Genomic DNA, 13,672 nt, shown 5'->3' with positions numbered 1-13,672 from the left:
TTCACTGATCAGTGGAGTTTATTGGAGGAATTGGTGATAGAACATCCATAATACTCAGACTTCTCCTCCTCTCCGGATCAGTTCTTACTGATGATCTGCAGAGAAATGTGAAATATGTTACCGTCATATCTGGGTGATGCCTAAACCCCGACTCCGCATTCCCGTCCCTTTACTTAGTGTCAGACCCCACACACACACACACACTATTAGATTTTCTGCAGATTTACGGAAACCACGTAGTGGGGCCTGTCTGATCGCACACACATTGAAAGGCTTATCCCGCGTACACGCGGCCGGACTTTCCGCCAGAAAAAGTCAGACGGAATCATTTCATCAGATATTGCGATCGTGGGCGGGGCTTCAGCTTTTTTTTTTTTTTAGAAAATTCTGACGGACCTAGAAACAGAACATGTTTTAAATCTTTCCAACAGAATCAATTCTTATCGGGAAAACCGTTCGCATGTGCGCGGGTCCGACGGACCAAAAACCACGCAAGGGCAGCTACTGGCTACTGACCTTCCTTTTTCTAGTCCCGTCCTACGTGTTGTACGTCACCGCGTTCTAAACGATCAGACTTTGGTGTGATTGTGTGTAGGCAAGTCCGTTTTAGCAGAATTCCGACAGAAAAACCAGTCGTGTGTCACGGCATTAAGGTGTGACCTCATATTAGACGGTTTTGGTAAATCCAAAGACAAAAATCTGCAGAAAATGTAATAGTGTGTATGGGGCATTAGTTGCAATAAAGATTGTTTGGGCCAGCTTGGCCCAACAGGTGTGCTGTATAAACTGTATGGAGCCTCAGCTATATATATATGTGTGTGTATGTATAATATATATACACACACACACAGCGCTGTGTTCCACCCTCGGCTCCATACACCCTCCTGTTCTGTCCTCAGTAATAAACAGCGATACGTTTCGTCCTTCGCCATCTACAGTATACAGCACTGTGTTCTGTCCTCAGCTATATACAGCGCCGAGGGATTGGGACTTCTGGTCTAATTCCTGGAACAAAATAGGCTGAGCACCTCTCAGACATTCACAGGAAGCTTTGTATTCTATGAAGGAATACAAAGCTTCCTGTGATTGTGATGTCATCCACCAACCTCTCCACCTCAGCCAATCACAGGAATTCCCCATCCCACCTGCCACAACCCAGTGCTGTATACTGTGTATATACAGCTGAGGCCGGAACAAGGCGCTGTATACTATATACAGTGGAGAAAATACTGATTGGCTCCCCTGCAGATGGTGTAAGTTTTGCCCACATACATAGAAATGAAGGTCTATCATTCTTATCAGAGGGGTATTTATATGATGGAGACAGAAGATCAACCAAAAATCCAGAAAAATCACACAATACAAATGTTATAAATGGAGTTCAGTGAGTAAAATAAGTATTTGATACCCTTCACAAAACATGACTTAGTGGAGAAACCCTTGTTGGTGATCACAGAGGTCAGACGTTTCTTGTAGGTGGTGATGAGGTTTCCACATCTCAGGAGGGATTTTCTCCTCTCTTCTCTACAGATCTTCTCTAAATCCTGAAGGTTTCTTGGCAACTCGAAGTTTCATCTCCTCCATAAATTTTCTATAGGATTAAGGTCTGGAGACTGGCTGGGCCACTCCATGACCTTAATGTGCTTCTTCTTCTGCCCCTCCTTTGTTGCCTTGGCGGTATGTTTTGGGTCATTGTTATGCTGGAAGACCCGTCCATGACCCATCTTCAGTGTTCTGGATGAGGGAAGAAGGTTCTCCTCCAAGATCTTACAATACATGACCCCGTCCATTGGCCCCCCAATGCAGCAAATCCGGTGGGTACCTTTATCAGAGAAACAGCCCCAAAGCCTCATGTTCCCCCCTCCGTGTGTGACTGTAGGGATGGTGTTCACGTTCCCCCCTCCGTGTGTGACTGTAGGGATGGTGTTCACGTTCCCCCCTCCGTGTGTGACTGTAGGGATGGTGTTCACGTTCCCCCCTCCGTGTGTGACTGTAGGGATGGTGTTCACGTTCCCCCCTCCGTGTGTGACTGTAGGGATGGTGTTCACGTTCCCCCCTCCGTGTGTGACTGTAGGGATGGTGTTCACGTTCCCCCCTCCGTGTGTGACTGTAGGGATGGTGTTCACGTTCCCCCCTCCGTGTGTGACTGTAGGGATGGTGTTCACGTTCCCCCCTCCGTGTGTGACTGTAGGGATGGTGTTCACGTTCCCCCCTCCGTGTGTGACTGTAGGGATGGTGTTCACGTTCCCCCCTCCGTGTGTGACTGTAGGGATGGTGTTCACGTTCCCCCCTCCGTGTGTGACTGTAGGGATGGTGTTCACGTTCCCCCCTCCGTGTGTGACTGTAGGGATGGTGTTCACGTTCCCCCCTCCGTGTGTGACTGTAGGGATGGTGTTCATGTTCCCACCTCCGTGTGTGACTGTAGGGACGGTGTTCTCAGGGTCATAGTCACCATTTTTCTCCCTCCAAACATGGCGAGTCGAGTTGATGACAAAGAGCTGAATTTTGTTCTCATGACAACAGAACTTCCTCCCCCGATCCTTCTCTGAATCATTTAGATGTTCATTGGCAGATTTCAGACGGACCTGTCCATGTGTCTTCCTGAGGAGGGGGACCTGTACATGTGTCTTCCTGAGGAGGGGGACCTGTACATGTGTCTTCCTGAGGAGGGGGACCTGTACATGTGTCTTCCTGAGGAGGGGGACCTGTACATGTGTCTTCCTGAGGAGGAGGACCTGTACATGTGTCTTCCTGAGGAGGGGGACCTGTACATGTGATTTCCTGAGGAGGGGGACCTGTACATGTGTCTTCCTGAGGAGGAGGACCTGTACATGTGTCTTCCTGAGGAGGGGGACCTGTACATGTGTCTTCCTGAGGAGGGGGACCTGTACATGTGTCTTCCTGAGGAGGAGGACCTGTACATGTGTCTTCCTGAGGAGGGGGACCTGTACATGTGATTTCCTGAGGAGGGGGACCTGTACATGTGTCTTCCTGAGGAGGGGGACCTGTACATGTGTCTTCCTGAGGAGGGGGACCTGTACATGTGTCTTCCTGAGGAGGGGGACCTGTACATGTGTCTTCCTGAGGAGGGGGACCTGTGCATGTGTCTTCCTGAGGAGGGGGACCTGTGCATGTGTCTCCCTGAGGAGGGGGACCTGTGCATGTGTCTTCCCGAGGAGGGGGACCTGTGCATGTGTCTTCCCGAGGAGGGGGACCTGTGCATGTGTCTTCCCGAGGAGGGGGACCTGTGCATGTGTCTTCCCGAGGAGGGGGACCTGTGCATGTGTCTTCCCGAGGAGGGGGACCTGTGCATGTGTCTTCCCGAGGAGGGGGACCTGTGCATGTGTCTTCCCGAGGAGGGGGACCTGTGCATGTGTCTTCCCGAGGAGGGGGACCTGTGCATGTGTCTTCCCGAGGAGGGGGACCTGTGCATGTGTCTTCCCGAGGAGGGGGACCTGTGCATGTGTCTTCCCGAGGAGGGGGACCTGTGCATGTGTCTTCCCGAGGAGGGGGACCTGTACATGTGTCTTCCTGAGGTGGGGGACTCAGTGTTTGGAGGAATAAAAATGCTGACTATGACCCCAAGAACACCATCCCTACAGTCACACACGGAGGTGGGAACATGAACACCATCCCTACAGTCACACGGAGGTGGGAACATGAACACCATCCCTACAGTCACACACAGAGGTGGGAACGTGAACACCATCCCTACAGTCACACACGGAGGGGGGAACGTGAACACCATCCCTACAGTCACACACGGAGGTGGGAACGTGAACACCATCCCTACAGTCACACACGGAGGTGGGAACATGAACACCATCCCTACAGTCACACACGGAGGGGGGAACATGAACACCATCCCTACAGTCACACACGGAGGGGGGAACATGAACACCATCCCTACAGTCACACACGGAGGGGGGAACATGAACACCATCCCTACAGTCACACACGGAGGTGGGAACATGAACACCATCCCTACAGTCACACACGGAGGGGGGAACATGAACACCATCCCTACAGTCACACACGGAGGTGGGAACATGAACACCATCCCTACAGTCACACACGGAGGTGGGAACATGAACACCATCCCTACAGTCACACATGGAGGGGGGAACATGATGCTTTGGGGCCGTTTCTCTGATAAAGGTACAGGCCGACTTGTGGGCCCAATGGACGGGGTCATGTATTGTAAGATCTTGGATGAGAACCTTCTTCCCTCATCCAGAACACTGAAGATGGGTCATGGATGGGTCTTCCAGCATAACAATGACCCAAAACATACCGCCAAGGCAACAAAGGAGGGGCAGAAGAAGGTCATGGAGTGGCCTAGCCAGTCTCCAGACCTTAATCCTATAGAAAATATATGGAGGAGATGAAACTTCGAGTTGCCAAGAAACCTTCAGGATTTAGAGAAGATCTGTAGAGAAGAGAGGAGAAAATCCCTCCTGAGATGTGGAAACCTCATCACCACCTACAAGAAACGTCTGACCTCTGTGATCACCAACAAGGGTTTCCCCACCAACTACTAAGGGGGTCAAATACTTATTTTACTCACTCAACTCCATTTATATCCTGTGTGTGTTTTTTGGGTTGATCTTCTGTCTCCATCATATAAATACACCTCTGATAACAATGATAGACCTTCATTTCTATGTAAGTGGGCAAAACCTCCACCATCTGCAGGGGAGACGATCGTTATTTATATTGTATACACACAGTGGGGAAAATATCTCTCTCTCTGAGGCTCCATACAGTTTATTCAGCACACCTGGTAGTGCGGTGGATGTTTTTTGGGGCCGGTTTGGCCCAATTGAATGAATAAAAGGGACATTAAATGTGGGGATCGGCTTTATAGGTAAAAGTTAATCTTTTCACAAAAGTGTAAAAATATCCCAACCCCCCCCTTCAGACCCCTCTGCATGTAGCGGCTGTGGGTGTCCGTGGTGCTGGCGGAGTGGTCCTCACACCACAACACGCACAATGCCAGCCACTCATTGGTCAGCACAGTCACATGAATGCACTGACTGATATGAGGCACTTCTGGGACCCCTTCCTGGAAGAAGCCACCTCAGATGCGGCTCATTATATATAGATATATATATATATCTATATATATCACATGGCCCAGCACTGACATACGTTTTACTAACACATCACAGCGCCCCTTCACACGCATTCCATGTACCTGAAGAGGCGCCGTGTGGTGTGGGTGACCCCCGGAACACTTTCCTGCTGCGTTGTGTAACATGGAATGTACTGGGCACGCTGCGGGCCATTCCTGACGGGTGAAGTTTTTTGGGTGCTCTGTGATCGGCGCCCATCATACTAGGACAACGCAGGAGAACCCTCCGCCGTGCATTGTTGGGGTGCCGTGTTGCTAGAATCGATGCAGGTCCGTGTTCTGGACGCTGCGGCGAGTTGCCGGCCTATTCAGGTTGCGGCTGTAATGTAGTTGGACATTGAAATACAAAATAATGTGCATTCACACAACGCATCAGGGGTGCCAGGGTCTGACTGGGCCCCAATGCTTACCTTTCCTATTGGGGGGTCTGATCTCTGCTCTGAGTATACTGGTACCAGATATGTGAAAGGACCTCCCCCGCTGTGCTCTGAGGTTCCCCCTACTGGCCAGTCCATCATTACAAGATAGGAGTAAGTAGTGGCTGGTGGGAGATACCACTGTGCACATCAGGGGGGTGTAATATCTGGCACACCTGGAAGGGTCACCTAGCACCACCCGCTGGAAAGACAATCGATCGTCTTCTTCTGCAGGGTGAGGGGGGGGGGGGGCAGTTTTGCACCCCAATAAACTCTTCAGCACAATATGGAGACAATGTAGCGGAGTCGCCTCATTCTACAATACTCACATCGTTGACCCAGTCGTTGAAGGCGGAGACTCGGGTGAACACGGTGGGCTTCTTCAGGGCGTTGCACCCCAGGGAGGACACAAAGCTGGCGATGCCGTGGACGTGCCATCTGCCGTCACTGTCCTGGCAGTTCAGGGGGCCGCCGGAGTCACCCTGCAAATCAGAACAAAGAGAACCATCAATGGTCACCAATCACATGGCAGAGGCTTCTGGTTGGATACTTTGGGCGGTACAATCCTCCACTCCAGCCAATCACACGGTTAGAATTGGGATTTCGGTCTCTGACGGGTACACGTCACTGGAGGAAAGTACACAAAACCTAAACACCTGTGTGAAAAGCCTCCGGTAGGAGCCGCTGTCCTCTGACTTCCTGGGTGGTGCTCAGCTCCAGGAAAAGCTTTGTGTGTCTTTGAGAATGAAGCTTCCATCAGAAGGTTCACACACAGGTATTCCGGGGGGTGAAGGGAGGGATTGGCTGATCTCGGTACTCACATTGCAGCCGGCTTTGGTGTCTCCTCCGGCACAAACCATGGAGGTCTTCACAGTGCTGCCCCACCAATCCCGCTGGCTGCAGGTGGCATGATCCGCCACGGGGAGGAGAGCCTGCTGGAGGACGCTGGGGAGGTTTCCACCGGCTGTCCGGGAGAGAAGACAGAGGGGCCATCAGCCAGATACAAACTACTGCGGGGAGGGGGAGGGGGTCCAACATTGGAACTAATTTACTAAAGAAGTACAAACTATACACTTTACAAGTGTTCCCGACTTTAGTACATAGGCATTAATCAGACCCCTCCTCCATATGAACACAGTGACACCCCCCCCCCCCCATTTATACTGATCAACCCCCCACCCCCCCCCCCCCCCCCAATTATACCGGTCAGACACCATATAGACACAGTGACCCCCCCATTACATACTGGTGAGGCGGCCCCATCCGCTGATATAACAGGGGTACTGGTTGGGGAGGATTTGTCCGGCGGGGGGCAGACAGGCCAATTGCACCTCATCATTCAGCAGAGCAACTCGAGACAACTTGATGAGAGCGATGTCATTCCTGGAGGGGAGGAAGAATAAAGAGACCCCGTCACCGACAAACTGCAGATAAATGTACAGATCATTGTCCCCGAGACCACCCAGAGCTGCACGGAGGACGGTCCCCAAGACCACCCAGAGCTGCACGGAGGACGATCCCCGAGACCACCCAGAGCTGCACGGAGGACGGTCCCCGAGACCACCCAGAGCTCCATGGAGGACGGTCCCCGAGACCACCCAGAGCTCCATGGAGGACGGTCCCCGAGACCACCCAGAGCTGCACGGAGGACGGTCCCCGAGACCACCCAGAGCTCCATGGAGGACGGTCCCCGAGACCACCCAGAGCTCCATGGAGGACGGTCCCCGAGACCACCCAGAGCTGCACGGAGGACGATCCCCGAGACCACCCAGAGCTCCATGGAGGACGGTCCCCAAGACCACCCAGAGCTCCATGGAGGACGGTCCCCGAGACCACCCAGAGCTGCACGGAGGACGGTCCCCGAGACCACCCAGAGCTGCACGGAGGACGATCCCCGAGACCACCCAGAGCTCCATGGAGGACGGTCCCCAAGACCACCCAGAGCTCCATGGAGGACGGTCCCCGAGACCACCCAGAGCTGCACGGAGGACGGTCCCCAAGACCACCCAGAGCTGCACGGAGGACGGTCCCCGAGACCACCCAGAGCTGCATGGAGGACGGTCCCCGAGACCACCCAGAGCTGCACGGAGGACGGTCCCAGAGACCACCCAGAGCTGCACGGAGGACGGTCCCCGAGACCACCCAGAGCTCCATGGAGGACGGTCCCCGAGACCACCCAGAGCTGCACGGAGGACGGTCCCCGAGACCACCCAGAGCTGCACGGAGGACGGTCCCCGAGACCACCCAGAGCTGCACGGAGGACGGTCCCCGAGACCACCCAGAGCTCCATGGAGGACGGTCCCCGAGACCACCCAGAGCTCCATGGAGGACGGTCCCCGAGACCACCCAGAGCTGCACGGAGGACGATCCCCGAGACCACCCAGAGCTGCACGGAGGACGGTCCCCGAGACCACCCAGAGCTGCACGGAGGACGGTCCCCGAGACCACCCAGAGCTCCATGGAGGACGGTCCCCGAGACCACCCAGAGCTCCATGGAGGACGGTCCCCGAGACCACCCAGAGCTGCACGGAGGACGATCCCCGAGACCACCCAGAGCTCCATGGAGGACGGTCCCCAAGACCACCCAGAGCTGCACGGAGGACGGTCCCCAAGACCACCCAGAGCTGCACGGAGGACGGTCCCCGAGACCACCCAGAGCTGCATGGAGGACGGTCCCCGAGACCACCCAGAGCTGCACGGAGGACGGTCCCCGAGACCACCCAGAGCTGCACGGAGGACGGTCCCAGAGACCACCCAGAGCTCCATGGAGGAAGATCCCAGAGACCACCCAGAGCTCCATGGAGGACGGTCCCCGAGACCACCCAGAGCTCCATGGAGGACCACCCAGAGCTGCACGGAGGACGGTCCCAGAGACCACCCAGAGCTGCACGGAGGACGATCCCCGAGACCACCCAGAGCTCCATGGAGGACGGTCCCTGAGACCACCCAGAGCTCCATGGAGGACGGTCCCCGAGACCACCCAGAGCTGCACGGAGGACGATCCCCGAGACCACCCAGAGCTCCATGGAGGACGGTCCCCGAGACCACCCAGAGCTGCATGGATGATTACTGGAAGTGATAACCGTAGAATCTGCAACATTTTCTTATATAAAATATTTCCAGATCTCAAAGGCCAATCACAGTCATTTATGTCCATTATATTGTAACATCAAAAGGACCCCAACACAGACTTCTGATGGCACAAGACCCCAATGGAGACCTCATCCAGCACCCCCAGATCCCAATACAGACTCCTCCTTCACCCCCAGACCCCATAACAGACTCCCCCTACGCCACAACACCCCCCAGGATAGACTCCTCCAACACACACTACATGACCCCCAGTATAGACACCAACACTACAAGACCCCAATACAGACTCCTCCTACACCCCCAGAACCTGATACAGAATCCTTCAACACCATAACACCCAAATACAGAGTCCTCCTACACCCCCAGACCCACTATGCAGACTCCCCCAACACCACAGGACCACCCATATAGACTCCCCCAACACCACAGGACCCCCAGTATAGACTCCCCCCACCACCCCAGGACCCCCAGTATAGACTTCTCCAACACTACAAGACCCCAATATAGACACCACCTACACCTCCAGACCCACTATGCAGACTCGCACAAGACCCCCACTAGAGACTCCCCCAACACTACAAGACCCTAATGCTGACCTTACCCAACATTGCATGACATTACAGACGCCTCTGTTCGTGCCACAAGACACCAATACTGACTTCTCCAACGTCACAAGACCCCCAATACAGACTCCTCCAACACTACCAGACCCCCAGTATAGACTCCTCCAACACCACCAGACCCCCAATACAGACTCCTCCAACACCACCAGACCCCCCAATACAGACTCCTCCAACACCACCAGACCCCCCAATACAGACTCCTCCAACACCACCAGACCCCCCAATACAGACTCCTCCAACACCACCAGACCCCCCAATACAGACTCCTCCAACACCACCAGACCCCCCAATACAGACTCCTCCAACACCACCAGACCCCCAATACAGACTCCTCCAACACCACCAGACCCCCCAATACAGACTCCTCCAACACCACCAGACCCCCCAATACAGACTCCTCCAACACCACCAGACCCCCAATACAGACTCCTCCAACACCACCAGACCCCCAATACAGACTCCTCCAACACCACCAGACCCCCAATACAGACTCCTCCAACACCACCAGACCCCCCAATACAGACTCCTCCAACACCACCAGACCCCCAATACAGACTCCTCCAACACTACCAGACCCCCCAATACAGACTCCTCCAACACTACCAGACCCCCCAATACAGACTCCTCCAACACTACCAGACCCCCAATACAGACTCCTCCAACACCACCAGACCCCCAGTATAGACTCCTCCAACACTCGAATACAGACTCCTCCAACACTACCAGACCCCCAGTATAGACTCCTCCAACACTACCAGACCCCCAGTATAGACTCCTCCAACACTACCAGACCCTTAGTATAGACTCCTTTGATGTTGCAAGACCCCAACATAGACTCCAACTACTAAAATCCTCCCATAAAGACTCCTCCAAACAGACTCCTCTGATGCTACAGACTCCTTTGGCTCTAATAAGGACTTTGCAGTATCTGATTGGACGTGGGTTGAATGAATGGTTTAGGCAGCTCCTCCTCGTACTACATGTTGGTAAATCTAACAGGGATTGTACAGAAAGATTGGAGTTTTGGGTTAGACAATTTGATTGAAATATTTTTGATTACCAGCAAGAGCATCGTCATGTAAAATGCATCACCACACCGTCCACACATTGGTGGTAGGTCCCTCTATGACACCCGGGCTCACCACCCATCCTCCATGACTACCAGTCTCCAGTCCTGATCAGGACTGGGGTAAGTGACCTCACTGTCCTGCTCCAAGCTAGGGTTACCCGGACCCCAACCCGAGACTGATCTCTACACCAACCAGGTCATTGTCTACCATCCAGACATCCTACATTCTCCGATAAGGGGGACAGGAAAGGACGGAATGAAGACTCACCCATTGGACACAGAGGAGCTCTTCCATCCCTCATGGACAAAAATGTCTCCTTTATTTATGGAGACGATCTGCTCCTGCCCCTCTGCCACACTCCGATCGTGTTCCCCGAGCACCACCTGGTAGGTACGGCTGGATCTGCGGGAAGGAGAATGAATGGTTATGGTGGAACTCTTCTGAGAAGATCAATAACACGGAACCATCCGGAACAACGTTCCTTCACCAGGCAGAATCTAACATACATAATACAGGAGATGATCAGAGACTGCAGGCATAGTACAGGAGATGGTCAGAGACTGCAGACATTGTACAGGAGATGATCAGAGACTGCAGACATAATACAGGAGATGGTCAGAGACTGCAGACATAGTACAGGAGATGATCAGAGACTGCAGACATAGTACAGGAGATGGTCAGAGACTGCAGACATGGTACAGGAGATGATCAGAGACTGCAGACATGGTACAGGAGATGATCAGAGACTGCAGACATGGTACAGGAGATGATCAGAGACTGCAGACATGGTACAGGAGATGGTCAGAGACTGCAGACATGGTACAGGAGATGGTCAGAGACTGCAGACATGGTACAGGAGATGGTCAGAGACTGCAGACATGGTACAGGAGATGGTCAGAGACTGCAGACACGGTACAGGAGATGATCAGAGACTGCAGACATGGTACAGGAGATGATCAGAGACTGCAGACATAATACAGGAGATGATCAGAGACTGCAGACATAATACAGGAGATGATCAGAGACTGCAGACATAGTACAGGAGATGATCAGAGACTGCAGACATGATACAGGAGATGATCAGAGACTGCAGACATAGTACAGGAGATGATCAGAGACTGCAGACATAATACAGGAGATGATCAGAGACTGCAGACATAATACAGGAGATGATCAGAGACTGCAGACATAATACAGGAGATGATCAGAGACTGCAGACATGGTACAGGAGATGATCAGAGACTGCAGACATAATACAGGAGATGATCAGAGACTGCAGACATAGTACAGGAGACACTTACGATATGCAGTGAGCGGCGGTCATCACCCAGTTTGGGGCAATCAGACTTCCTCCACAGGTGTGATAGAAGGAATCTCCGCTCTTATATTGCAGGGAGATCTATGAGGAAAGGAAGGTAGGTCGGTGAAGGTAGGTTGGGGAAGGTAGGTTGGGGAAGGTCAGAGAAGGTAGGTTGGGGAAGGTGGGTCGAGGAAGGTAGGTAAGTCAGAGTAGGTCGGGGAAGGTAGGTCAGTGAAGGTAGGTTGGGGAAGGTAGGTCAGTGAAGGTAGGTCGGGGAAAGTCTCACATCTACAGACATGGAGGCCCCTCAGATCTTCTGAACTGACTGGACAGATTCTGATGGAAGAACGGAGGGAGGGATTCTGGGATTCTCCTTACACACAATATCGGGATCGGGAAGAGATAAATTGTCAGATATTCTCCATCATTCCCTTTATCTGGATCAGCGCTGTAGAAGAGGCTGAACATGGCGGGGTGTGTGATGTCCGGACCAGCATCATGGCACATACATATAGGTAGACGGTACTGAGAGATCAGACGGAGTATTTCACAACTCCCCAGTGATCATAAACAACCCCACTGTGCCTATACCTGTCCTCCTATGGGGCCCTTACCTGCCAGCATCTATACCTGTTCATCTATGGGGCCCTTACCTGCCAGGGCCTATACCTGTCCTCCTATGGGGCCCTTACCTGCCAGCATCTATACCTGTCCTCCTATGGGGCCCTTACCTGCCAGCATCTATACCTGTTCATCTATGGGGCCCTTACCTGCCAGCATCTATACCTGTCCTCCTATGGGGCCCTTACCTGCCAGCATCTATACCTGTCCTCCTATGGGGCCCTTACCTGCCAGCATCTATACCTGTCCTCCTATGGGGCCCTTACCTGCCAGCATCTATACCTGTTCATCTATGGGGCCCTTACCTGCCAGTACCTATACCTGTCCTCCTATGGGGCCCTTACCTGCCAGAGCCTTTACCTGTCCATCTACGGGGCTCTTACCTGCCAGGGCCCATAGCTACCATGTCCTACTTCTGTCCATCTACAGTACCCTTACCCATCAGGGCCCATAACTATATCTACAGGGCCCTTAGCTGGAAAGGTTTATACCTCTCTGTCTATTTACATGCCAAGGCCAATACTTGTCCATCTACGGGGCCCTTACCTGCCAGGGCCAGCTGTGAGGTCTGGCATCTTCCCCATTCACCACACGGCTGTTGGGGGCGTAGGTGGGAACTCCACACCCATTGGCTGCAAATGAGAAAAATACAATTTTTATTCTTTTCATCAAAAAAACAAGAGAACCGAGAAATACATTTCCCATCCAAAGCCAACTACATGTACCAGGATAGCACTGAGTATACCCCTGATGTGTACTTACCACCAGTCATCAGAGGACACAGCATAACCCTGATGTGTACTTACCTCCAGCCATCAGTGGAGGACACAGTATGTAACTCTGGTGTGTACTTACATTCAGCAGACCCCTGTCACATGGAGAAGACACATGGTACATCACCCCAGTCAGTAAGTGGGTACTTACCAGCAACCGCCAGCAGTACAGTGATAAGTAGTTTCAGCATTGTGACAGAGGAGGTCTCCTCGCCCAGCCAGCTTTAATACTCACCTTTATCAGGTGCCGGGAACAGGTGGTGGGCAACCCACAGGAACAGTTGGGATTGGGCACCGTGCCCAAGGCTGCCCTGTATGAGCCAAACCTTTCCTGGATCCCGGCCACTGATAATGACAAGAAATCAGCACTTCAGAGGGGGGTTGTAGGGGGGTTGTAGGGGGGGTTCCAGGTGGACCAAGTTCTGCCAAACAGAAATGACTTGGTACATTTGTGTAGGTCTGGTCAGGACTGTATGAAACCATTTCCTCGAAACCAAGCTCTTCTCTTTCTTCTAGGACCCGGAGGAAGGTCAAATCCCTGGATCACTTAGTGGCCCCCCTGACCAGTCTAGCTGGAGCTATTCATGTCCCAATCCAAGGATAGAACATCCCACATACTCAGGACCATCACAATAGGCACAA

The 13,672-nt window shown here is 53.0% G+C and overlaps 1 protein-coding gene across 1 annotated transcript; it reads right to left on the bottom strand.

The window, feature by feature from the left end:
* LOC143933055 (chymotrypsin-like elastase family member 3B) lies at window positions 1-13,221 on the bottom strand. Its single transcript, XM_077456016.1, has 8 exons — window positions 13,182-13,221; window positions 12,804-12,889; window positions 11,638-11,735; window positions 10,604-10,738; window positions 6,797-6,933; window positions 6,372-6,514; window positions 5,880-6,032; window positions 1-95 (listed from the first exon to the last, which is right to left on the bottom strand). Exons 1-8 carry the CDS (start codon window positions 13,219-13,221, stop codon window positions 78-80), a joined length of 810 nt encoding a protein of 269 aa, XP_077312142.1. The 3' UTR covers window positions 1-77.
* Between the last annotated feature and the right edge of the window lie 451 nt (window positions 13,222-13,672).

This window comes from Lithobates pipiens, unplaced genomic scaffold, assembly GCF_037356315.1.
Source record: "Lithobates pipiens isolate NorthernLeopardFrog02 unplaced genomic scaffold, aLitPip1_a1.2 Scaffold_27, whole genome shotgun sequence".
NCBI classification, from domain to species: domain Eukaryota; kingdom Metazoa; phylum Chordata; class Amphibia; order Anura; family Ranidae; genus Lithobates; species Lithobates pipiens.
This window is presented reverse-complemented; position numbering and strand designations above follow the sequence as displayed.